The 26957-nt window shown below is 50.0% G+C and overlaps 1 protein-coding gene across 1 annotated transcript in view; it reads right to left on the bottom strand.

Annotated features, from left to right (window-relative positions):
• Window positions 1-26957, bottom strand: part of nfkb2 (nuclear factor kappa B subunit 2) — a 110783-nt gene that overhangs the window by 33250 nt on the left and 50576 nt on the right. Inside the window, exons 9-17 of the mRNA XM_033012415.1 lie at window positions 25657-25761; window positions 23240-23325; window positions 15439-15577; window positions 11221-11349; window positions 8970-9218; window positions 5252-5393; window positions 4721-4835; window positions 2102-2312; window positions 1124-1290 (exon numbers count right to left, since the gene is read on the bottom strand). Coding sequence (XP_032868306.1) covers window positions 1124-1290; window positions 2102-2312; window positions 4721-4835; window positions 5252-5393; window positions 8970-9218; window positions 11221-11349; window positions 15439-15577; window positions 23240-23325; window positions 25657-25761 — 1343 coding nt within the window. The remainder of the gene's footprint in view (window positions 1-1123; window positions 1291-2101; window positions 2313-4720; window positions 4836-5251; window positions 5394-8969; window positions 9219-11220; window positions 11350-15438; window positions 15578-23239; window positions 23326-25656; window positions 25762-26957) is intronic.

Here is a 26957-nt window from a genome sequence, read left to right as displayed (position 1 = left end):
AAAAAAACTAAGGAGCTGATCGTGGACTTTAGGAGGGCACATCATCCGAGGACGTACACACCATTGAGGATAAATGGGGATACTGTGGATAGGGTGAGCTGTTTTAAATATCTGGGAGTCCACATCTCTGAGGATATGACATGGACATCACACGCCGCAGCACTCGTGAGTAAGGCAAGGCAGCGCCTTTACCACCTCAGGCAATTGAGGAAATTCTGAGTGTCTCCGAGGATCCTCCAGTGCTTCTATTCAGCGGCTGTGGAAAGCATCTTGTCCGGAAATATTACCATCTGGTTTGGGAATTGCTCTGCCCAGGACAAGAAGGCTCTGCAGAGAGTAGTGCGTTCGGCCGAATGCACTATGGGAACTTCACTCGCCCCTCTGCAGGAACTATACACCAGGAGGTGCAACTCCAGAGTCAATAAAATCATGGGAGTCCCCTTCCACCCCTGCAACGGACTGTTCCAGCTGCTACGGTCAGGCAAACGCCTCCGTTGCCATGCTGTGAGAACGGAGAGGTTGAGAAGGAGTTTCTTCCCAGAGGCCATTAGGACTGTAAACTCCTATGTGAATATGTGATTCTGTTCCATTCTGTTTGTAGTTTGTTTGGTTGTTTGTTTGTTTGTCTTTTTGCACAAAGTCCGCGAGCATTGCCACTTTTCATTTCACTGCACATCACGTATGTGTACAGTATGTGACGAATAAACTTGACTTGACCACAATGTGAGTGTACCTGTACCTGAGCACAAGGTGAGTGTACCTGTACCTGAGCACAAGGTGAGTGTACCTGTACCTGAGCACAAGGTGAGTGTATCTGTACCTGAGCACAAGGTGAATGTACCTGTACCTGAGCACAAGGTGAGTGTACCTGTACCTGAGCACAAGGTGAGTGTACCTGTACCTGAGCACAAGGTGAGTGTACCTGTACCTGAGCACAAGGTGAGCATACCTATACCTGAGCACAAGGTGAGCATACCTATACCTGAGCACAAGGTGAGCGTACCTGTACCACTAGGTGAGTATACCTATACCACAAGGTGATCGGACCTTTACCCGAGCACAAGGTGAGTGTACCTGTATCACAAGGTGAGTTCCCCTGTACCAGAGAACAAGATGAGCATACCTCCACCAGATGTCCAACCAGCTTCAGGCTCTGGATCTCCACAGCCAGGTGTAGTGGTGTCCGCCCGCTCTTCTGCTCAGCCACGTTGCCATCGGCCCCCTTGCTCAGCAACAGCTCCACCAAGCCTTCGCTCCGCGCCTTCACCGCCAGGTGCACTGGGTACAGCCCTGTGGAGATCAGATAAGCGGGGACACTCAGGCTAAAGCTGTCCGTGATCAGTCCCCCACAGGTTCATCTTCAACACAGACGTCATCACCACCACACGGGCAAGGCACAGCCACCGGCCACCAGTTTGTTTTCTATTTATGGGAGGCACACATTGTCGCAGCTGGTAGAGCTGCTGCCTCACAACGCCAGGGACCTGGGGTCGATTCTGGCTATGGGTGGTGTCTGTGTGGAGTTTGCATGTTTTTCCAGTGATTGCGTGGGTTCTCTCCGGGTGCTCCGGTTTCCTCCCACATCCCCAAGATGTGCAGGTTTGTAGCTTAATTGGCTTTAAATCACCCGTAATGTCCAGGATAGTACTAGTGTATGGGTGATGATTGGTCGGCGCAGACTCGCTGGACCTGACACTGGTAATGGGAGTGAACACCACTGCAGGCAAGCTGTTGTGGACAACATGAACTATCGGCCTACTGGAACCATCCTGCCTGAGGTCGGTTGTTTCTGGACCCGATTTGTCCTGGTCTTCTCTTGCTTCCAGTACCCTCTCCCCCTATATCAGTCTGAAGAAGGGTCTCCCTATAGAGATGCTGCCTGACCCGCTGAGTTACTGTAGAACGTTGTGTCTATCTTTAGTATAAACCAGCATCTGCGGTTCATTGTTATTAGTTCTGTCCAGTACAGATTAGTTTATTGTCCCGTGTACCGAGGTAAAGTGAAAAGCTTTTGTTGCTGCTAACCAGTCAGCGGAAAGACAATACATGATTACAATCGAGCCGTCCACAGTGTACAGATACACAAGGAAGCATTACATACCGTCGCAGTCAGATGAGGTGAGCAGCTTGCTTAGTAGCTGCGGTGAGAGTTGATGCAGCAACAGCTGCACCATCTGCTCGTCACTCCTGTGCAGAGCAAGATGCAGGATGGAGTTTCCACGGCGATCCAAGATGGCAGCATCGGCGCCAGCGGTAAGCAGCAACTCCACAATCTTATACTGCTGGGTGATGATCCCCAGGTGGAGCGGAGTCTGGGGACACAGGAGACACAAACACTCAGTCACACACTGCGGCCCATGGAGCAAACTCTCGATGGCTGTGACCCACCCTATGGAGTTCTAGCCCCTACCCCCCACATGGCAGTCCCCCCCTCCCCACAAAGGAGAACCTGATGTGGGGGCACCGTGGTGGTGGGGTGGGGAACACAAAGGAGGACCTGGCCTGGGGGGGGGGGGGGGGGGGGGGGAATCAAAGGATAAAGACGTACAGGTATGTAGGTAAATTGGCTTTGTAAATGTACAAATTGTCCCTAGTGCGTGTGGGATAGTGTTAATTTGTGGGGATCGCTGGTCGGCGCGGTCCTGGTGGGCCGAAGTGCCTGCTCCCGCGCTGTATCTCTAAACTAGACTAAAAACCATCATATATAACCATATAACCATATAACAATTACAGCACGGAAACAGGCCATCTCGACCCTTCTAGTCCGTGCCGAACACGTATTCTCCCCTAGTCCCATACACCTGCGCTCAGACCATAACCCTCCATTCCTTTCCCATCCATATAACTATCCAATTTATTTTTAAATGATAAAAACGAACCTGCCTCCACCACCTTCACTGGAAGCTCATTCCACACAGCCACCACTCTCTGAGTAAAGAAGTTCCCCCTCATGTTACCCCTAAACTTCTGTCCCTTAATTCTCAAGTCATGTCCCCTTGTTTGAATCTTCCCTACTCTCAGTGGGAAAAGCTTATCCACGTCAACTCTGTCTATCCCTCTCATCATTTTAAAGACCTCTATCAAGTCCCCCCTTAATCTTCTGCGCTCCAAAGAATAAAGCCCTAACTTGTTCAACCTTTCTCTGTAACTTAGTTGCTGAAACCCAGGCAACATTCTAGTAAATCTCTTCTGTACTCTCTCTATTTTGTTGACATCCTTCCTATAATTAGGCGACCAAAATTGTACCCCATACTCCAGAATTGGCCTCACCAATGCCCTGTACAATTTTAACATTACATCCCAACTTCTATACTCAATGCTCTGATTTATAAAGGCCAGCACACCAAAAGCTTTCTTTACCACCCTATCTACATGAGATTACACTTTCAGGGAACTGTGCACAGTTATTCCCAGATCCCTCTGTTCACCTGCATTCTTCAATTCCCTACCATTTACCATGTACGTCCTATTTTGATTTGTCCTGCCAAGATGTAGCACCTCACACTTATCAGCATTAAACTCCATCTGCCATCTTTCAGTCCACTCTTCCAACTGGCATAAATCTCTCTGTAGACTTTGAAAATCTACTTCATTATCCACAACCCCACCTATCTTGGTATCATCTGCATACTTACTAGTCCAATTTACCACACCATCATCCAGATCATTGATGTACATGACAAACAAGAGTGGACCCAACACAGACCCTGTGGCACCCCACTAGTCACTGGCCTCCAACCTGACAAACAACCATCCACCATCATGGGGGGACGGGGGCGGGATGGAGAACAAAGGAGGACCTAGTTCGGGTTACTTTGTTGGCACCCTTTATGTGGCGACTCTTTGCATACCCTGCGTATAGAAAACAAAGAAGATCACTGCGACTTGTCACATGAGACAGTAAAACATCCATCCATCCATTCATCCATCCATACCCTGGACTACATCCAATTCACTAAAGTGTCAAGTGTCAACTTAGTCAGCAATACAAACTGCAAGGAGCCCCCACCAAATTAAAGTCTTCATAATCTTGTAAATTGGAAGTACAACTAGAAAATTAAAATACAAGCACCTGGCATTTTACACAGTGGTTGAAAAGTGGTGGGTAATTCCAAAATGAAACATATATGTGACTATGCTGTCAGCAGTAAATTTGAGGATGTTATTCCTAAAATACTCGCACCGAAATCAAGCTTTGGTATTAAAAGAGGTGTGTCATTTCAGAAATACATAAATCAAACACAGATAAAACACAGGAGCGGCACGGTGGCGCGGCGTTAGAGTTGCTGCCTTACAGCACCAGAGAGGCGGGTTCGATCATGACTTTGGGTGTTGTCTGTATGGAGTTGGGGTGGGTGATGGGAACAGGTGGTGGAGATGGGTGTGACCGCCACATTGTCCTGGCCCTCTCACCCCAGTGACCCTGGTCCCATCAAGCCCCAGACATGGTGGACAGTTCATGCACACCAAGAGGTGTGATGGCAAATTGAGAAGGTGGGGGGTGACGGACATGGCACAGGGTGGGGTGGGGGGGAGACGCAAGGACTGACACAAGTCGGGGTGGGGCTGGGTGGTTACACAGGGCTGAGGCAGGGGTACACAGAGCTGCCGGGGAGGGGTGACACAGGGCAGGAAGGTGGGGTGGGGGGAGGGAGGCTGCGGGAATGGACAGAGAGGGGTACACAGAGCCGACAGGGGGAGTGGGGGTTTGGGCACTTACCTGGCGCAGGTGGTTGGGCAGGTTGATGATGTTCTGCCAGGGAATGCTGACAATGACCTGGAGAAGCTGCTGCACCACCAGTGGCTGCTGGTGGATCACGGCCAGGTGCAGCGACCTGTGGGAGAGAGGGGGAATTAATGAGCGGCCCCAGCCCAGCCCACCCTTCAGCCCATCCCCACTCCCCCCTCACACCCACCCCCTCACACCCACCCCCTCACACCTACCCGCCTCACACCCACCCCCCTCACACACACCTGCCCACTACTTCCCTCCCCCCACCCCATCTCCCAACCTGGGGCACAGGGAGGGAGTTACACAGCGGCCCCAGCTCAGCCCTCACCCCTACCCCTTATCCCACCCACAATCCCTTACTCCCACCCCTCACCCCACCAGCTGTGTGATGGCCTATTGCAGGGTCCCAGGGCACAAGGTGGGTGAGGGGGGGGGGGCAGGGGGGTTAACAGAGCTGCCCCACACTCAGCCCCGGCCCCCACCCCTCCACTACACCGGTTCCCAGGGGTCAATGCTTACGTGTCTCCATTTTCATCCTGAACAGCGGTGAGGTGTCGCTGCACCGCCAGCAGCATGCGCACATCGGCCGTGACGGCGTAGTCCAGCAGTGCCCGCGCGGTCCGCTCCGTGATCTGCAGCGCGCCAACGCCCAACAACACCTCTGTGGGCACAGAGAGACGGGACAATCAGGCACGCCTAGGGAACGGGCTGAGATCCACAGATCAGCTCCTCTTACAATCTACAGACCAACGCCTCCTCCCCCCCCCCGAACGTACAGCTCACTCTGCAACAACCCCGACTGGGTGATCAAAGCTGCCGACAAGGGAGGTGCCATGGTAGTCTGGCGTGCTGACCTCTACCACCGGACTGAGGCCAGGCACCAACTCTCAGACGCCTTATCCTTGAACCATGACCCCACAGACGAGCACCAGGCCTTAATCTCAAGCACCATCACTGACTTCATCACTTCCGGCTGTCTGCCCTCTAAAGCCTCCAACATCATCCTTCCTCGATTTTATCTTCTCCCCAAAATCCACAAACAGAACTGTCCTGGCAGCCCCATTGTTTCTGTTTGTTCATGTCCCACTACTGACCAACATCTACTACAAACCTACTGATTCCCATAGCTATCTGGACTACACTTCTTCCCACCCTGCTTCCTGTAAAGACTCCATCCCCTACTCCCAATTCCTCCATCTACACCGCATCTGCGCCCATGATGAGGTGTTCCAAACCAGGGCATCGGAGATGTCCTCATTCTTTAGGGAACAGGGGTTTCCCTCTTCCATTATAGATGAGGCTCTCACCAGGGTCTCCTCTATATCCCGCAGCTCCGCTCTCACTCCCCATCCCCCCCACTCGTAACAAGGGCAGAGTCCCCCTGTCTTCACCTTCCACCCTACCAGCCGTCACATACAACATATAATCCTCTGACATACCATCCTCCACCTCCAACGGGATCCCACTAGTGGACGCATCTTCCCATCTCCACCCCTTTCTGCTTTCCGCAGAGACCATTCCCTCCGTAACTCTCTGGTTAATTCGTCCCTTCCCACCCAAACGACCCCTCCCCAGGTACTTTTCCCTGTAACCGCAGGAGATGCAACACCTGTCCCCCCTCAAGGACCCAATCAGTCTTTCCTGGTGAGGCAGAGGTTCACTTGCATCTCCTCCAACTTCATATACTGCATCCGCAGTTCCAGGTGTCAACTTCTCTACATCTGCGAGACCAAGCGCAGAATACCTCCGCTTAGTTTGTCGTAACCACCCTAATCTCCCAGTGGCTCAGCACTTCAACTCCCCCTCCCATTCCCAATCTGACCTTTCTGTCCTGGGCCTCCTCCATGGCCAGAATCCCACCGCAAATTGGAGCAGCAGCACCTCATATTTTGCTTGGGTAGTTTACACCCCAGCGGTATGAACATTGACTTCTCCAATTTCAGGTAGTCCTTGCTTTCTCCCTCATTCCCCTCCCCCTCCCGGTGGCTCAGCACTTCAACTCCCCCTCCCATTCCCAATCTGACCTTCTGTCCTGGGCCTCCTCCTCTGTCAGAGTGAGGCCCAGCGCAAATTGGAGGAACAGCACCTTATATTTCACGGGTAGTTTACACCCCATCGGTATGAACATTGACTTCTCTAATGTCAGATAGCCCTTGCTTTCTCTCTCCTCCCCCCCCCCCCCCCAGCTCTCCTCTGCACACTTTCTATCTTTTTCCACCCTTCCGCCCCCCCCCCCCCCCCCCGCCACCCCATACATCAGTCTGAAGAAGGGTCTCGACCTGAAATGTCACCCATTCCTTCTCTCCATAGATGTTGCCTCACCCGCAGAGTTACTCCAGCATTTTGTGTCTAACTCCTGGGAACAAACTGGGATCTGCAGCCCAATCCATTCAGGAACGAGCTGAGATCCAGTGACCAGCACCTCCTGGGATCTGGACACCAACACCACCTGGGAATGAGCTGGGATCTGGAAATCAACACTTCCTACGACCTGGAGACCTGTGCATCGCAGGAATGATGTGGGATCTAGACACCAGCACCTCCTGGGATATGGAGACCAACAGATCCAGGAATGATGAGGGATCTAGGGACTAATACCTTCCAGGAATTTACCATCAACCATTGTCAGATTACCATCTGTACATATAAACAGAGGAAAACAGCCCATTCTTTCCTCCAGAGATGCTGCCTGAACCGCTGAGTTACTCCAGCACTTTGTACCTGTCCACGTTCTCTAGAGATGCTGCCTGAACTGCTGAGTTACTCCAGCACTTTTTGTCCATCTTCTGTCCTTCAAAGAAATTACTGTTTGTCCAGGACATAAGAAGGTCTGAAGAAGGGTTCCGACCCAAAACGTCAGTGTATGTTCTCCAGAGGTGTTGCCTGACACACGTACTCCAGCACTCTTGTGTCTTGACCTACCTGATCTCCCGGTTGCCAAACACTTTAATTCTTCTTCCCATTCCCACACTCACCTTTCTGTCTTGGGCCACCTCCATTGTCAGAGTGAGGCCCAGTGCAAATTGGAGGAACAGCATCTCATATTTCGCTTGGGTAGCTTACAACCCATCGGTATGAATGTTGACTTCTCTAACTTCAAGTAACCCTTGCATCCCCTCACTCCCCATCCCTCTCTCACCTGAGTTGTATTAGTTTCACTGTTGTCCTAATGAGTTTCATTGTCTGTAACTCATTTTCACCTAGCCCACAGCCAACAATGGCCTGCTTCCTTGATCATTGTTACCTTTTTGCATAACTTTCATTCATTTGTTCTATACCTTTCTATGTAATCGTCTCTATCTCTCGTTTCCCTTTCCCCTGAACCTCAGTGTGAAGAAGGGTCTCAACCCCAAACGTCAACTATTCCTTGTCTACACGGGATGCTGCCTAACCCGCTTATTGTGTCTATAAAGGTTGACAAGCCATGTTGCAGCTGTAAAACACTTTGGTCGGGTCCTGCTGCACAAAGCCATGGCCAACACTACAAGTCCATCATGAGATAGTAGATGTGAAGGGCCGAATGGCCTAATTCTGCTCCTGTGACTAATGAACTTATGAAGCAGCTGATAGTTGGTGTGAACACTGCTGAGCCTGAGGTAATCATCATCTGACAACCATCCACCCTGCAGTTAGATCAGACTCCTGTGCATCAGGTAGATGCACACAGTCTCATGCCCAGAGTAGGGGAATCTAGGACCAGAGGACCATAGGTTCACGGTGAAGGGGAAAAGAGGGGTGATTTCTTCACACAAAGGGTGAAGGGAACAAGCTGCCAGAGGAGGTAGTTGAAGCAGGGACTGAGTCCAGTTTAATGAGGAACCTTCGCGGCCTCGTTTAGTGAAGCACTTGTGTAAATGGCAGTGACGAGGAGTTACACCAATTCTCCGCTCAAGCTTGCAGGCTGGGTGTTGTTCATTATTGTCATGTGTACCGAAGTACAATGAACGGCTTTGCTTTGCGTGCTATTCAATCACATCAAATAATACTAGACATAAATGCAATCAAGTCATCTCATGCACGTCAGAGGAAAGAGGAAAGAAAAGTACAGAGTGCAGAATAAAGCTCTCAGCATTTGTAGCGCATCAGTTCCAGTGACAAAGTCCAATGTCCACAATGGGGTAGAGGTCAATCGGGCAGTACCATAGCTTATGGAAGCACCATTAGTCTTAACTTTAGACTTCAGATACTGGCAGCACCAACACAGATGTGCCACCTCCCCCGCCCCCAGCTCACGTACCATGGTGGGCCGGCTGGTCACTGGGCAGTGCCGGGCAGTCAGTGGGCAGCAGCCCCTCTCCTGGGGTGCACTCCGGTGAATGGGCTGGGGCACCATGCGGGCATTCTTGTTCCTTGCCCAGTTCCGTGGCTCCTGGTGCCTGTCTGCCCATCTCCATCGCTCCCGGTGTATCGGTGGCATGCTGCATCCCCTGCTGGCCCGTCCACAGCCCACCGCCAAAGTTACTCGTGTAACCGAGGAAACTAAAACCTGCAACAAGGCAGCAACGTTCCTGACAGTTATGGCCATGAGCAGACAGAGTTCTGGCATCTGCACCCCCGCAACCCTCTCCCTCCCCCCCCTCCCCACACACACAGATTAACCCCCGCAACCCTCTCCCTCCCCCCCTCCCCATACACACAGACACAGATCCACCCCCGCAACCCTCTCCCTCCCCCACACACACACACACACACACACACAGATCCACCCCCGCAACCCTCTCCCTCCCCCCCTCCCCCATACACACACACACACACAGATCCACCACCGCAACCCTCTCCCTCCCCCATACACACACACACAGATCCACCACCGCAACCCTCTCCCTCCCCCACACACACACACACACACACAGATCCACCCCCGCAACCCTCTCCCTCCCCCCCTCCCCATACACACAGACACAGATCCACCCCCGCAACCCTCTCCCTCCCCCATACACACACACACACACACAGATCCACCCCCGCAACCCTCTCCCTCCCCCCCCTCCCCATACACACAGACACAGATCCACCCCCGCAACCCTCTCCCTCCCCCATACACACACACACACACACAGATCCACCCCCGCAACCCTCTCCCTCCCCCCCTCCCCATACACACACACACACACAGATCCACCCCCACAACCCTCTCCCTCCCCCCTCCATACACACAGACACAGATCCACCACCGCAACCCGCATAACCCTCTTCACACCCCACACAGACACACACACGCAGACCCACCACTCACATCCCCCCCCACACACACCCACCACCGCACCCCCCCCCGCACACACCCCACCACACACATCCCCCCCACACACACACACACCACCGCACCCCCCACACACCCCACCACACACATCCCCCCCACACACACACACACCACCGCACCCCCCCCCCCGCACACACCCCACCACTACACACCACCGCACCCCCCACACACCCCACCACACACATCCCCCCCACACACACCCCACCACTACACACCACCGCACCCCCCACACACACACACACCCAACACCGCACCCCCCCGCACACACACCCACCACTGCACCCCCCCCACACACGCACGCACCACCGCACCCCCCCCCACACACATGCACCACAGCACCCTCACACACACACACACACACCACCGCACCCTCCCACACACACACACACACCACCGCACCCCCAGCCCCCTAAACGCACACACAAACCCCCCCCCCCCCCCCCTCCAGAGTCGGGGCCTCCAGCAAGGACCAGACTGGGACCAGGGGAGAGTATCCTTTCACCCCAAACACCAGCAACGCTCCCGACAAGATTATCCCCGGGGCCACGCACACTGCCACCCCCCCCTCCCCTACACCCCCACCCTGGCTTAACAAACACCCCTGCCAATTGCAGCTCACCCCAACCCACAGCACCGCATCTACCCCCCGCACCCTCCCCCCCGCCATCCATCACCCACCAGCACCCATGGCACACCCCATCACGCACCTCTACACTACCCACTCCAACCCAGGGCACACCATGCCCGCACCACTGCCACCCCTCACCTACCTCAGCACAACAGCACAGTGCATGGGACACTGCAGCAGAAACCCGCCACCCCTAGCCCACCTCCTGTACCCATCACAACCCATGGAGCCCTGCATCAGCCCCAGCACCACACCGCCGGCCCTCCTCCAGCACCCACACCACATCTGCCCCACACCACATCCTTGCCCACCTCCTGTACCTATCACACCATATCTGCCCTGTGAAACCTGTTGCCCAACTCCACAGTCACTACCAGCACCCACAATGCAGTATCTTCCCCACACACCAAACCCACCTCCAGTTCCAACCCATAGCGCACCCCATCTGCCTGCCACCCCCCCAAGGGCCAAGGATCCCCACACTCCCTCCCTCCGCCCCACCCCCTCCTCCCACCCCAAACCCCACCCAGTAGTCCCGGGGGGCACCCCCTTCCGCAGGGGCTTCACCTCCATGAACTCAGGTTAATGTCCAGGCCTTACCTGCTCCTTCAGCCCCCGCTCCTCCTCCACCCCCGATCCCCGGGGGAGCTCCCGAGGGACCCCCTCCACCAAAGTGATCGGAGAAATGCGGAAGCCTCTTCTGTCTCTTGCGATTCACTTCTTCCTTGTCTGTGAGAAAGATATGGTCAGGTTTAATCTACAATTGGAGAGGGAGAAGGGTAGATCGGAGGTGTCAGTGTTGCAGTTGAATAAAGGGGACTATGGGGCCATGAGGGAGGAGCTGACCAAAGTTGACTGGGAAGATACACTAGCAGGGATGACAGTGGAACAACAATGGCAGGTACTTCTAGGAATAATACAGAAGGTGCAGGATCAGTTCATTCCTAGGAGGAAGAAATATTCCAAGGGGAGAAAGGCTAACTTTGAGGAGATGCGAAAGGATTTAAAAGGAGTAAATTGGGACAGTTTGTTTTATGGGAAAGATGTGGAAGAGAAATGGAGGACATTTAAAGGTGAAATTTTAAGAGTACAGAATCTTTATGTCCCTGTTCGGTTGAAAGGAAATAGTAAAAATTGGAAAGAGCCATGGTTTTCAAGGGAAATTGGACACTTGGTTCGGAAAAAGAGAGAGATCTACAATAATTATAGGCAGCATGGAGTAAATGAGGTGCTTGAGGAGTATAAAGAATGTAAAAAGAATCTTAAGAAAGAAATTAGAAAAGCTAAAAGAAGATATGAGGTTGCTTTGGCAAGTAAGGTGTAAGTAAATCCAAAGGGTTTCTACAGCTATATTAATAGCAAAAGGGTAACGAGGGATAAAATTGGTCCATTAGAGATTCAGAGTGGACAGCTATCTGCAGAGCCAAAAGAGATGGGGGAGATATTAAACAATTTATTTTCTTCAGTATTCACCAAGGAGAAGGATATTGAATTATGTGAGGTAAGGTAAACAAGTAGAGTAGCTATGGAAACTATGAGATTCAAAGAAGAGGAAGTACTGACACTTTTGAGAAATATAAAAGTGGATAAGTCTCCAGGTCCAGACAGGATATTCCCTAGGACATTGAGGGAAGTTAGTGTAGAAATAGCAGGGGCTATGACAGAAATATTACAAATGTCATTAGAAACGGGAATAGTGCCGGAGGATTGGCGTACTGCGCATGTTGTTCCATTGTTTAAAAAGGGGTCTAAGAGTAAACCTAGCAATTATAGACCTGTTAGTTTGACGTCAGTGGTGGGCAAATTAATGGAAAGGATACTTAGAGATAATATATATAAGCATCTGGATAAACAGGGTCTGATTAGGAACAGTCAACATGGATTTGTGCCTGGAAGGTCATGTTTGACTAAGCTTCTTGAATTTTTTGAAGAGGTTACTCGGGAAATTGATGAGGGTAAAGCAGTGGATGTTGTATATATGGACTTCAGTAAGGCCTTTGACAAGGTTCCTCATGGATGGTTGGTTAAGAAGGTTCAATGGTTGGGTATTAATGGTGGAGTAGCAAGATGGATTCAACAGTGGCTGAATGGGAGATGCCAGAGAGTAATGGTGGATGGTTGTTTGTCAGGTTGGAGGCCAGTGACCAGTGGGGTGCCACAGGGATCTGTGTTGGGTCCACTGTTGTTTGTCATGTACATCAATGATCTGGATGATGGTGTGGTAAATTGGATTAGTAAGTATGCAGATGATACTAAGATAGGTGGGGTTGTGGATAATGAAGTAGATTTTCAAAGTCTACAGAGAGATTTATGCCAGTTGGAAGAGTGGGCTGAAAGATGGCAGATGGAGTTTAATGCTGATAAGTGTGAGGTGCTACATCTTGGCAGGACAAATCAAAATAGGACGTACATGGTAAATGGTAGGGAATTGAAGAATGCAGGTGAACAGAGGGATCTGGGAATAACTGTGCACAGTTCGCTGAAAGTGGAATCTCATGTAGATAGGGTGGTAAAGAAAGCTTTTGGTGTGCTGGCCTTTATAAATCAGAGCATTGAGTATAGAAGTTGGGATGTAATGTTAAAATTGTACAAGGCATTGGTGAGGCCAATTCTGGAGTATGGTGTACAATTTTGGTCGCCTAATTATAGGAAGGATGTCAACAAAATAGCGAGAGTACAGAGGAGATTTACTAGAATGTTGCCTGGGTTTCAGCAACTAAGTTACAGAGAAAGGTTGAACAAGATAGGTCTATTCTTTGGAGTGCAGAAGGTGAAGGGGGGACTTGATAGAGGTCTTAAAAATTATGAGAGGGATAGACAGAGTTGACGTGGATAAGCTTTTTCCATTGAGAGTAGGGAAGTTTCAAACAAGAGGACATGATTTGGGAATTAAGGGACAAAAGTTTAGGGGTAACATGAGGGGGAACTTCTTTACTCAGAGAGTGGAAGCTGTGTGGAATGAGCTTCCAGTGGAAGTGGTTGAGGCAGGTTCGATTTTATAATTTAAAAATAAATTGGATAGGTATATGGACGGGAAAGGAATGGAGGGTTATGGTCTGAGTGCAGGTAGATGGGACTTGGTGAGAGTAAGTGTTCGGCATGGACTAGAAGGGCCGAGATGGCCAGTTTCCGTGCTGTAATTGTTATATGGTTATATAGGAGGATAACATGAGAATCCAGGGTGACTTGGACAGGTTGGGGGAGTGGGCAGATGCATGGCAGATGAAGTTTAATGTGGATAAAAACAAGAAGGAAGTTTACTATCTAAATAGCGTCACGTTGGAAGTACAACGGGATCTGGGGGTCCTTGTTCATCAGTCTATGAAAGTACGCATGCAGGTACAGGAGGCAGTGAAGAAAGCGAATGGTATGTTGTCCTTTATAACAAGAAGAGCTGAGCATAGGAGCAAAGAGGTCCTTCTGCAGTTGTACTGGGCCCTAGTGAGACCACACCTGGAGTATTGTGTGCAGTTTTGGTCCCCTAATTTGAGGAAGGACATTCTTGCTATTGAGGTATTGAGATAGGTTTACAAGGTTAATTCCCGGGATGGCGGGACTGTCATATGCTGAGAGAATGGAGCGGCTTGGCTTGTACACTCTGGAGTTTAGAAGGTTGAGAGGGGATCTTATTGAAACATATAAGATTGTTAAAGGTTTGGACATGCTGGAGGCAGGAAATATGTTCCCAATGTTGGGGAAGTCCAGAACCAGGGGCCACAGTTTAAGAATAAGGAGTAAGCCATTTAGAACGGAGACGAGGAAACACTTTTTCTCACAGTCTGTGGAATTCTCTGCCTCAGAGGGCGGTGGAGGACGGTTCTCTGGATACTTTCATGAGAGAGCTAGATAGGACTCTTAAAGGTAGTGGAGTCAGGAGATATGGGGAGAAGGCAGGAACGGGAAACGGATTGGGGATGATCAGCCATGATCACATTGAATGGCGGTGCTGGCTCTAAGGGCCGAATGGCCTACTCCTGCACCTATTGTCTATAGAAGACAGGACAGGGAGTCATTGCATGCAGACATCTCCAGATTCAGCGACAGGACCTTCCCAACTGAACCATCCTACCACAACCACAGCCAACCTGAACTACTACCTACCTCATCAAGGACCCTTGGACTATCCTTGATCGAACGTTGCTGGCTTTACCTTGCACTAAACGTTATTCCCTTACCACGTATCTGTACACTGTGAATGGCTTGATTATAATCATGTATCAGTTTAGTTTAGAGATACAGAGTTGATGAGCTGTTGCATCAGTGTGGGAGGGAGATGGAGATAGTGGGGCAGAGGACGGGGAAAGACAAAGACCAGGTGGATTGACTGGGCTGCAGCAAGGACCGGCATTGAAAGTCAGTCCGTGGTCAAGCTGATGGTCTGAACACGTGTGTAAATGCAGCACATGAGTGCTTGTACATGATCAGGGAATAACATTTAGTGCGAGGTAAAGCTAGCAAAGTCCGATCAAAGATCGTCCGAAGGTACCCAATGAGGTGGATAGTAGTTCAGCGCTGCTCTCTGGTTGTGGTGGGATGATTCAGTTGCCTGATAACAGCTGGGAAGAAACTATCCCCGAATGTGGAAGTCTGCATTTTCACACTTCTGTCCCTCTTGCCGCTTCTTCCCTCTCCCATCAGGCAAGAGGCACAGAAGTGTGATAACGCACACTCCCAGATTCAGGGACAGTTTCTTCCCAGCTGTTATCATGCAGATCTCCCACTGTGCCGCCCCTCCCTACAGTAACCGCAGTGTGTACAGGCCTCTGCTTCCACCTGCTTACAGTAGGTGCATGGGGCTCTGGGGGCGCTGAGCCTTACCTTCCACTCTGGGGCAGTAGGTGAAGGCCTTGGCTTCACTCGTCTCCCCGTCCTTCCTGCGTTTCAGCTGCACAAACACTGTGATGGGCCGCTCGATGGAGATGTCCCAGTATCGCGGAGTCCGGAAAACGATGGCAAACTGAGGAGAGAGAAGCCCAGTGAGATGGACACATCTACAGAGGCGGCAGTACTGCCAGGGGACACCGGGGGCACCAACACTCAGGGTGGAAGGATGCTCCTTTATAACCGAGATCAGGAGGAATTTCTTTAGACAGACAATGAGTTCGTTTTTTGATACAGAGTGGAAAGAGGCCCTTTGGCTCACCGAGTCTGCACCAACCAGTGATGCCCGTACACTAACACTATCCTGCACACACAAGGGACAATTTACAATTAACCTACAAATCTGTAGTGTGTGAGGAAACCAAAGCACCCGGAGAAAACCCACGCGGTCATGGGGAGAACGTACAAACTATGTACAGCCAGCACCCGTAGTCAGGATTGAACCGGGTCTCTGGTGCTGTAAGACAGCCGCTCTACTGCTGCGCCACTGTGCCGCAGGTCCACAATTCACTTACTCTGGACAAGAGAGTCTACCTTCGACCCAATGTATTCCTCTCATGGTCTTATACACCTCTATAAGATCACCCCCTCATCCTCCTGTGTACCAGGGAATAAAGTCCGAGCCTACACATTCCTACACAGACCTTTCTGTTCTCGGTCTCCTCCATTGTCAGAGTGAGGCTAAACACAAATTGGAGGAACAGCATCTTTGATTTCACTTGGGCAGCTTACAGCCCAGTGTTATGAATATTGATTTCGCTCACTTCAGATAGCCCCGGCATTCCCTCTCTCTCTATCCCTCCCCCCACCCAAGTCGCTTCTCATTTTCACCCTACAAACAGTTAACAATGGCCTGATTCCCTTATCATTTGCATAACTGTATTGTGAACAGTTTTGGTCTCCTAATTTGAGGAAGGACATCCTTGTGATTGAGGCAGTGCAGCGTAGGTTCACGGGATTGATCCCTGGGATGGCGGGACTGTCATATGAGGAAAGATTGAAAAGACAAGGCTTGTATTCACTGGAGTTTAGAAGGATGAGGGGGGTCTTATAAAAACATAAAATTGTAAAAGGACTGGACAAACTTGATGCAGGAAAAATGTTCCCAATGTTGGGTGAGTCCAGAACCAGGGGCCACAGTCTTAGAATAAAGGGGAGGCCATTTAAGACTGAGGTGAGAAAAAACGTTTTCACCCAGAGAGTTGTAAATTTGTGGAATTCCATGCCACAGCGGGTAGTGGGGGCCAAATCACTGGATGGATTTAAGAGAGAGTTAGATAGAGCTCTCGGGGTTAGTGGAATCAAGGGATTTGAGGAGAAGGCAGGCACGGGTTATTGATAGGGGACAATCAGCCATTATCACAACGAAAGACGGTGCTGGCTCGAAGGGCCGAATTGAAACATAGAAGCATAGAAAATAGGTGCAGGAGTAGGCCATTCGGCCCTTCGAGCCTGCACCGCCATTTAATATGATCATGGCTGATCATCCAACTCAGTATCCTGTACCTGCCGTCTCTCCATACCCCCTGATCCCTTTAGCCACAAGGGCCACATCTTACTCCCTCTTAAATATAGCCAATGAACTGGCCTCAACAAACTTCTGTGGCAGAGAATTCCAGAGATTCACCACTCTGTGTGAAAAATGTTTTTCTCATCTCGGTCCTAAAATATTTCCCCCTTATCCTTAAACTGTGACCCCTTGTTCTGGACTTCCCCAACATCAGGAACAATCTTCCTGCATCTAGCCTGTCCAACCCCTTAAGAATTTTGTAAGTTTCTATAAGATCCCCCCTCAATCTTCTAAATTCTAGCGAGTACAAGCCGAGTCTATCCAGTCTTTCTTCATATGAAAGTCCTGACATCCCAGGAATCAGACTGGTGAACCTTCTCTGTGGCAAGAATGTATTTATCAAAAATGATGCAATTATCAAAAAAGCTCATCAGCGCCTCTACTTCCTGAGAAGATTACGGAGAGTCGGATTGTCAAGGAAGACTCTCTCTAACTTCTACAGGTGCACAGTCGAGAGCATGCTGACCGGTTGCATCGTGGCTTGGTTCGGCAATTTGAGCGCCCTGGAGAGGAAAAGACTACAAAAAGTAGTAAACACTGCCCAGTCCATCATCGGCTATGACCTTCCTTCCATCGAGGGGATTTATCGCAGTCGCTGCCTCAAAAAGGCTGGCAGTATCAACAAAGACCCACACCATCCTGGCCACACACTCATCTCCCTGCTACCTTCAGGTAGAAGGTACAGGAGACTGAAGACTGCAACAACCAGGTTCAGGAATAGCTACTTCCCCTCAGCCATCAGGCTATTAAACCTGGCTTGGACAAAACTCTGATTATTAGCAACCACTTTCTGTTATTTGCACTACCAGTTTATTTATTCATGTGTGTATATATTTATATCATGGTATATGGACACATTTATCTGTTTTGTAGTAAATGCCTACTATTTTCTGTGTGCTTAAGCAAAGCAAGAATTTCATTGTCCTATACTGGGACACATGACAATAAACTCACTTGAAACGTGAAACTTGAAACTTGATTTCCTCAGATTAGGAGACCAAAACTGTACACAGTACGGAATGGCCTCCTCCTGCACCTATTTTCTATGTTTCTATGTTTGTTCTTTATCTCTCCACATCACCGTCTATATCTCTCGTTTCCCTTATCCCTAACCAGTCTGAAAAAGGGTCTCGACCCAAAACGTCGCCCATTCCTTCTCTCCAGAGATGCTGCCTGTCCTGCTGAGTTACTCCAGCTTTTTGTGTCTATCCTAGCCTACTCAACCTCTTCCTGTAGCTCAGGCCCTGGACAAAATCTGTCCTCAGTGCTCAGCACTGAACACATTACTGTAAATGTGTCCTCAACAAAGGTCCTATCGAACTGCAATATGTCCTCCCAACTTCTATACTCAGTATCCTGACTGATGAAGGACAATATACCAAAGGTCTTTTGACCACCCTATCTACCTGCACCTTCAAGGATCGCTGGTCGGTGCGGACTCGGTGTGCCAAAGGGCCTGTTTCCACGCTGCATCGCGAAACTAAACCGAAAATAGCGATGTGGAATGTACAAAGGATGGGGGAACCATCTTCAATAGGAGATTGGTTGTGATTAGAAAATATAGACATTGATTAACCTGTGGATATGGAGACTGCAGAATACAGAGAGTAGACATACAATGCTGGAGTAACTCAGCGGGTCAGACAGCTCTGGAGAGAAGGAATAGGTGACGTTTCAGGTCGAGACCCTTCTCAGACAGATAGTAAATGCACACTCTTGCCCAGAGTAGGGGAATCACGAACCAGAGGACATAGGTTTAAGGTGAGGAGGAAAAGATTTAATAGGAGCCTGAAGGACAACTTTTACTATAACATGAAGGGAGTTGGGTGTATGGGAACAAGCTGCTGGAGGAGGTAGTTGAGGCAGGGACTATCGCAACGATTAAACACTAGACTAAGTGGGACCCGTTGGGTCCCTGTCACACGGGAGGCCTGGTCCCCCAACGGAACCCATTCCCCAACGCAATAGTCCACCATTCACCCGTTCCCCCAATGCAACCCATCACTCAAACGCAATATTCCACCACTCACGCATAGCCCCCATCTGCGCAGGCACAGCTCATTTCCCCTCATCTCCCAGCACTTCCCCCCTCCTCCCCTCTGCCAATCCCTCCCTCACCTCTCTCCCTTTCCTTTCACCTATCTTCAGTCACTCCCTCCCTCCCTCCATAACTCTTCTCCCCTCCCTAACCCCCTAATATCCCTCACTCCTGTAGATCAGTGTCACTCATGTTATGAGTCATACTTTGTAGTTACGCCCACTAGTTTTACAGTAACCCTTCCTGCCTCGTTCCCACATTATTAGACAAATGTGCAAGTATGAAGTTACCGATGCTGTAACGTTAATAAAATCTTTAGACCTTTATCACGGTGTAAGGCTTCAGTTATTTATCCAGCAACATCGCAACACTCCTCACCTCCCCCTATCCCCCCACTATACCTCCTCACCTCCTTCACTTTCCCCTTCTCCCTCCCTACCCCTTCCTCTCCCTCAATCCCCCCACTCTCCCTCTTCACCTCCCCAGGATCTTTCCCCTCTCCTCCTCCCCTCCATTACCTCTCCCACCCTCTCCTTTTTCCCCTACCCCCAGTCACTCCCTCCCTCCCTCCATAAAAAGCAGCATCTGCAGTTCCTTCCTCCACAGGTCATTCATTGGTAGCTGTGGTTTCGATCCCGTTTACTTGACGATTGGACCAGTTTGCAATGTTTGTGTTTGTGTGTGTGTCCCACTCGGTCCTTCCCCGTCCTGGCCACTCACTGCTCGGCCCGTCCCCGCCCTGCTCACCCGCCTACCTGCTCGCTGCCGGGCCGTGAGGGAGGGGGGGGGGGGGGGGGGGGGGGCGGGATGAGGAAAGACATTCTTGCCATTCTTGTACAGAGAAGGTTCACCAGACTGATTCCTGGGATGTCAGGACTTTCATATGAAGAAAGACTGGATAGACTCGGCTTGTACTCGCTAGAATTTAGATGATTGAGGGGGGATCTTATAGAAACTTACAAAATTCTTAAGGGGTTGGACAGGCTAGATGCAGGAAGATTGTTCCAGATGTTGGGGAAGTCCAGAACAAGGGGTCACAGTTTAAGGATCAGGGGGAAGTCTTTTAGGACCGAGATGAGAAAAACATTTTTCACACAGACATTTTGCACAAATAGAAAAACCCCACAAACTGGAAGAGCACAAGATCAGAGTTTTAGTTATATACTAGACTAAGTGAGACCCGTTGGGCCCATGTTCACACGGGAGGGCTGGTCCCCCGACGCAATATCCCACCTCTCCACCAATTCCAATATTGGTGGCCAGTGGGGGGCTTTCTGGAGTGCTGGTATGGGTCCTTGGGGTGGCAGCTCAGTCCCTCAAGCCTGATCTGCTGGCAGCTCACTCACGGCTGGTGGGCTGGCAGTTGACTCATGACTATTCCTTGAAATTCCTTTTCAAGCACGGTGCAAGGCCACCAAATTCAAATCCATGTTCCTACCATTTCAAGCAGGGTTCAAGGCCACCAAATTCAAGTGCAGTTTCCAACCACTTCAAGTAGGGTGCAAGGCCACCAAATTCAAGTGCAGTTTTATTCCATTTCAAGCAGGGTGCAAGGCCACCAAATTCAAATGCAGCTTCATACCATTTCATGCAGGGTGAAACCACCATAAAACCACACAAAACACCAAACTCACACTTCAGTAGACATTCAGTGTGTTCAGTTGATTCACAGCTCAGACAGAGTCGTGACCTCTCCCTCCCCCATCATGCAGAGACTAAGCCACACCCACACTTCCGGGCTTAGAACCCCTCCCCCCCCCCACCAGAAAAGGTGTGGCTTTCATGGTGTGATTACAGGAGAGAGATTCTCAACATTTAAAAAAAAAGAATTCTCTGCACCTGCTCAGCAGAGGGGGACTGAGTAAGATGGCCAAAAATCACAGCCGTAAGTGGTAGCGTTTTATCTAAAATCAATATACAGTGCAAACAGGAAGTAAGTGCATTTGCAGTAGTGCCTTTTAACTTCAAGCCAATGCACCAAAGCCACCATTTGCAGTAAATAGTGCCTTTCAACTTCAAGTCAAAGCACCCAAGCCACCATTTGCAGTAAGTAGTGCTTTTCAACTTCAAGCCAAAGCTCCCAAGCCACCATTTGCTGTAAGTAGTGCCTTTCAACTTCAAACCAAAGCTCTCAAGCCACCACTTGCAGTAACTAGTGCCTTTCTACTTCAAGCCAAAGCACCCAAGCCACCATTTGCAGTAAGTACTGCCTTTCAACTTCAAGCCATAGCACCCGTCACCATTTGCAGTAAGTAGTGCCTTTCAACTTCATGCCTCCATTTGCAGTAAGTAGTGCCTTTCATAGAAACATAGAAACATAGAAAATAGGTGCAGGAGTAGGCCATTCGGCCCTTCGAGCCTGCACCACCATTCAATATGATCATGGCTGATCATCCAACTCAGTATCCCGTGAATTTTGTGTTTCTATAAGATCCCCCCTCAATCTTCTAAATTCAAGCGAGTACAAACCAAGTCTATCCAGTCATTCTTCATATGAAAGTCCTGACATCCCAGACAACTTCAAGCCAAAGCACCCAAGCCACCATTTGCAGTAAGTAATGCCTTTCAACTTCAAGCCAAAGCTCTCAAGCCACCACTTGCAGTAAGTAGTGCCTTTCAACTTCAAGCCGAAGCACCCAACCCACCATTTGCAGTAAGTAGTGCCTTTCAACCTCAAGCCAAAGCACCCAAGCCACCATTTGCAGTAAGTAGTGCCTTTCAACTTCAAGCCACACCCAAGCCACCATTTGCAGTAAGTAGTGCCTTTCAACTTCATGCCACCATTTGCAGTAAGTAGTGCCTTTCAAATTCAAGCCAAAGCACCCAAGCCACCATTTGCAGTAAGTAGTGCATTTCAACTTCAAGCCAAAGCAACCAAGCCACCATTTGCAGTAAGTAGTGCCTTTCAACTTCAAGCCAAAGCTCCCACGCCACCATTTGCAGTAAGTAGTGCCTTTCAACTTCAAACCAAACCTCCCAAGCCATCACTTGCAGTAAGTAGTGCCTTTCAACTTCAAGCCAAAGCACCCAAGCCACCATTTGCAGTAAGTAGTGCATTTGCTATTCAAGCCAAAGCTCCCAAGTCACCATTTGCAGTAAGTAGTGCCTTTCAACTTCAAGCCAAAGCAACCAAGCCACCATTTGCAGTAAGTAGTGCCTTTCAACTTCAAGCCAAATCACCCAAGCCACCATTTGCAGTAAGTAGTGCCTTTCAAATTCAAGCCAACGCACCCAAGCCACCATTTGCAGTAAGTAGTGCATTTTCTATTTCAAGCCAAAGCTCCCAAGCCACCATTTGCAGTAAGTGGTGCCTTTCAACTTCAAGCCAAAGCAACCGAGCCACCATTTGCAGTAAGTAGTGCCTTTCAACTTCAAGCCAAAGCACCCAAGCCACCATTTGCTGTAGGTAGTGCCTTTCAACTTCAACACAAAGCACCCAAACAACCATTTGCAGGCAGTGCCTTTTTACTTCAAACAAACCATATTTTCATTTTCAAATCACATTAAGGGGACTTACAGTTGTGTAGACATTTGTTCAGTGTTATTCAGAGCTGAGAGAGATGTGACCCTTGGCTTCATCCATCTTGCAGAGACTGAGTGAGGCACACCACTTCCTGGTTTTATAGTCCCTCCACCTCCCTCCAGCAGTGGCATCAGAGAGAATGATTAATTTTTTTTAAACATTAATATCTCTCTGATTTATCATCGATGGGAAAAATCCTCTGCTCCCTTAAGGCGGAGGGGGGCTCTGAGCGAAGTGGCCAAACATGACGGCCGTAGGTGGCAGCGTTCTGTCGGAAATCGCAGCACAGTGGGCCAAAAGATCAGATCAGAGTTTTAGTAATATAGATAGGTTTAGACAGGTACATGGATAGGACAGGTTTAGAGGGATATGGACCAAACGCAGGCAGGTAGGACTTGTATAGCTGGGGTTTGTTGGCCGGTATGGGCAAGTCGGGCCGAAGGGCCCGTTTCCACGCTGTATCACTCTATGACGTGGATGGGGACAATGAGAAGCGTGGAGACGTGCTTCCTTCACACTGCACCACTGGTGTTTGTAGACGTGTGGCCAGGACAGGGCAGCATAGCGTAGAGGAGTGGCAGAGCTGGGTGCTAGCGGCAAGTGTTACCTGTCTGTGGACGTCCGTGGGACCAAAGTCTCCGTATGCCTCCCAGGCGCGTTCATCGTCCTCATAGAAACGGATCTGGATGTCATCTACGAAGCAACAAGAGCAACTCAGAGCTAATGCAAATTCAGCATGAAGGCACTAGTACAGCACGGTGGCTCAGCAGTAGAGTTGCTGCCTCACAGCGCCAGAGACCCGGGATCCGTCCTGACTGAGGGGGCTGTCTGTATGCAGTTTGTACGTTCTCCCCGTGAGGTTTCTCTGGGAGCTCCGGTTTCCTCCCACACTCCAAAGATGTACAGGTTTGTAGGTCAATTGGCTTTGGTCAAAATTGTAAATTGTCCCTAGCCATTGGTCGTTACTGACTGTGTGGGCTGAAGGGCCTGTTTCCGTGCTGTGTCTCTGCAGTCTACAGTAAAGTCAGGATTGTTGACCAGATATCAGGTTATGTGGGCTGTAGAGAAAGATTTACTGCAGATGTTCCACCAATCGGTGGTGGCCAGTGCCACCTTCTTTGCTGCCGTGTGCTGGGGCAGCAGGGCGAAGGCCAAGGATGCCAACAGGATTAACAAACTCATCAGGAAGGCTGGCTACATCCTGGGGGCGGAGTTGGATTCATGGGAGGTGGTCTTGGAGGGGAGGAAGCTCCTCAAACTGCGGAGCATCCTGGACTATACAGCCCACCCCCTCCATGACACACTCGTCAACCTGAGGAGCACCTTCAGCAACAGACTGGTTCCACCAAGATGTAGGACAGGACGACACAGGAGATCCTTCTTCCCTATGGCTATCAAACTGTACAACTTCTCCCCCTTCTGTGGTGGGGTAGACTGATGGACCCCTCCCCCATATTTGCACATCCCCCAATCCTTTCCACTTGTCACTTTAATTTCATGTTTCATGTATTTTGTGTTTTATGACTGTTGGCAGATCAATTTCCCTGCTGGGATAAATGAAGTTCTATCGTATCGTATGGTTTATCGAGGGGGAGCAGTGACACAGGAGCAAGCTGGAAGCCTTCAACTGTGAGTGTAGATGTCATCAGACACAAGTAGTTTAGTTTAGTTTAGAGATAGTGCATAAACAGGCCGACGAGTCCACGCCGACCAGCGATCCCCGCACAGTAACACTATCCGACACACTAGAAATAATTTCACAATGGATTGTCACCTTGTCGTGGTGGAGAAGCTTGTGTGGACCTGAGATCCTGAGATTCCCACACAGTTGAGAGGGAAAGGTAGATCAGCCATGATTGAATGGTGGAGTAGACTCGATGGGCAGAAGGGCCTAATTCTGCTCCTATTTCTTGTGCTCTTATAAGTACAGCTCTACCCCACTCTCCACCCCCCAACTGACAACAGTCCTGTACATTTGATGCAGCATTCACTAACCTCTATACCCAGCCTGCAATAACATGTCATATCTGCTCTCTGACAGCGATTTCATCCCATATCAATATTATTCCTCTAAATTCTTCCCATCAAGGGGTTTGTGGTGCCCGTCCACAAGTTAGTTTTAGAGATAGATGGCACAATGGACTAAGTGTTCGGCTGGCAACCGGAAGGTAGCCTGTTCGAATCCCGCTTGGAGTGCATACTGTCGTTGTGTCCTTGGGCAAGACACTTCACCCACCTTTGCCTGTGTGTGAATGTGTGTGAGTGATTGGTGGTGGTCGGAGGGGCCGTAGGCGCAGATTGGCAACCACGCTTCCGTCAGTCTGCCCCAGGGCAGCTGTGGCTACAGAAGTAGCTTACCACCACCGAGTGTGACTGAGGAGTGAATGAATAATGCGATGTAAAGCGCCTTGAGTATTAGAAAGGCGCTAAATAAATCCCATCCATTATTATGATTATTATACAGCGCGGAAAAAGGCCCTTCGGCCCACCGAGTCCACGCCGACCAGCAATCCCCACACACTCGCACTATCCTACACACACTAGGGACAATTTTTACATTTACCAAGCCAATTAACCTACAAACCTTTATGTCTTTGGAGTGTGGAAGATCTCGGAGAAAGCCCACGCAGGTCACGGGGAGAACGAACAAACTCCGTAAAGACAGTGCCCGTGGTTGGGATCGAACCCGGGTCTCCGGCGCTGCTAGTTTTGTAAGGCAGCATCTCTACCGCTCCACCACCGTGCCACCCTTACATAATTTCATAATTTCCCAACAGCAGCAGAAGCAGCAGCTGACCTGTGGGTGGAGAGCAGCCAACTTGGGGACCACCAACCTTGGGGACCTGCAGCCATCTTGGGGATCAGCGACCTTGGAGACCTGCAGCCATCTTGGGGACCAGCGACCTTGGGGACCTGCAGCCATCTTGGGGACCAGTGACCTTGAGGACCTGCAGCCATACTGAAGCACAAGCTGACTCACCCCTCAGGCAAGCAGTGACCTGCACAGTGACCTCCACCACTCACCTTTCTGGACCTTGTCACACAGGAGGTAGATCTCGTCTCCGCCCATCACACAGCCCGAGGTCTTGTCCATCCGGACGATCTTTAGGTTGGAAGCGTTTGGTGCCTCTGCCAGACACACAAGATCAAACATGTTAAAATATCAACAAGAACAACACCTGCTACAAAATCTACAAAAGCATTTGCTGTTATTTTGGAAATAACAGTTGCTGCCTTACAGCGCCGGAGACACAGGTTCGATCCCGACTAGGGGTGCTGTCTGTACGGAGTTTGTACGTTCTCCCAGTGACCTGTGTGAATTTTCTCCGAGATCTTGTGTTTCCTCCCACAGTCCAAAGATGTACAAGTTTGTAGGTTAATTGGTTTCAGTAAATTTGTAAATTGTCTCTAGTGTGTGTGGGGCAGTGTTAGTGTGTAGGGATCGCTGGTCCGTGTGGACTCGTTGGGCCAAAGGGCCTTTTTCCGTGCTGGCTATCTAAACTAAACTTAAAATTTAAGTCAACCAATGTATCCAGCAAGAGTGATTGATGAGCCAGACGGAGAAGACCCAACGTGTAGCAGGAACTGCAGATGCTGGTTGAAACCAAAGATAGACACAGAAAGCTGGAGTAACTCAGCGCGACAGGCAGCATTTCTGGAGAGAAGGAATGGGTGACGTTTCAGGTCGAGACCCTGGCCTCCTGATTAATTTCACTGTTTGTATGCCTCGTTGTCACCTTCCCCTCAGCCAACAATGAGCCAGACTACATTTCTTTGATCAACGTTTGCTTTGAGCTGTCTTTTTCACACATTACCCTTCCATATCTCTAGTTTCCCTCTTCCCCTCTGACTGTCTGAAGAAGGGTCTTGACCCGAATTGTTACCCGTTCCATCCTGACTACGGATATTGTCTGTACGGAGTTTGTACGTTCTCCCCGTGACTTGCGTGGGTTTTTCTGAGTTCTTCTGTTTCCTCCCACATTCCAAAGGTACAGGTTTGTAGGCTAATTGGCTTCAGTAAAATTGTGAGTTTTTCCTAGTGAGCATAGGGTGGTGTCAGTGTGCGGGGATCGCTGGTCGGTGTGGACTCGGTGGGCCGAAGGTCCTGTTTCCGCACCGTATCTCTAAACTAAACTTGATGAAATTGAGCAAGTGCACCTCACTACCTCCTCACCCAGTATCAGCCTCATCAACCTCGACACTGTGCTGAGAGTCTCCCACCACTAACAGTGTGACAGGCACAAAGTGCAAACTTGGCCACAAAACCCCAAGAGAGACTGGGGGAATGTTCCATGACTCATGACCAGTCACTGCCAGAAGTGTCA

This window comes from Amblyraja radiata, chromosome 37, assembly GCF_010909765.2.
Source record: "Amblyraja radiata isolate CabotCenter1 chromosome 37, sAmbRad1.1.pri, whole genome shotgun sequence".
NCBI classification, from domain to species: domain Eukaryota; kingdom Metazoa; phylum Chordata; class Chondrichthyes; order Rajiformes; family Rajidae; genus Amblyraja; species Amblyraja radiata.
This window is presented reverse-complemented; position numbering and strand designations above follow the sequence as displayed.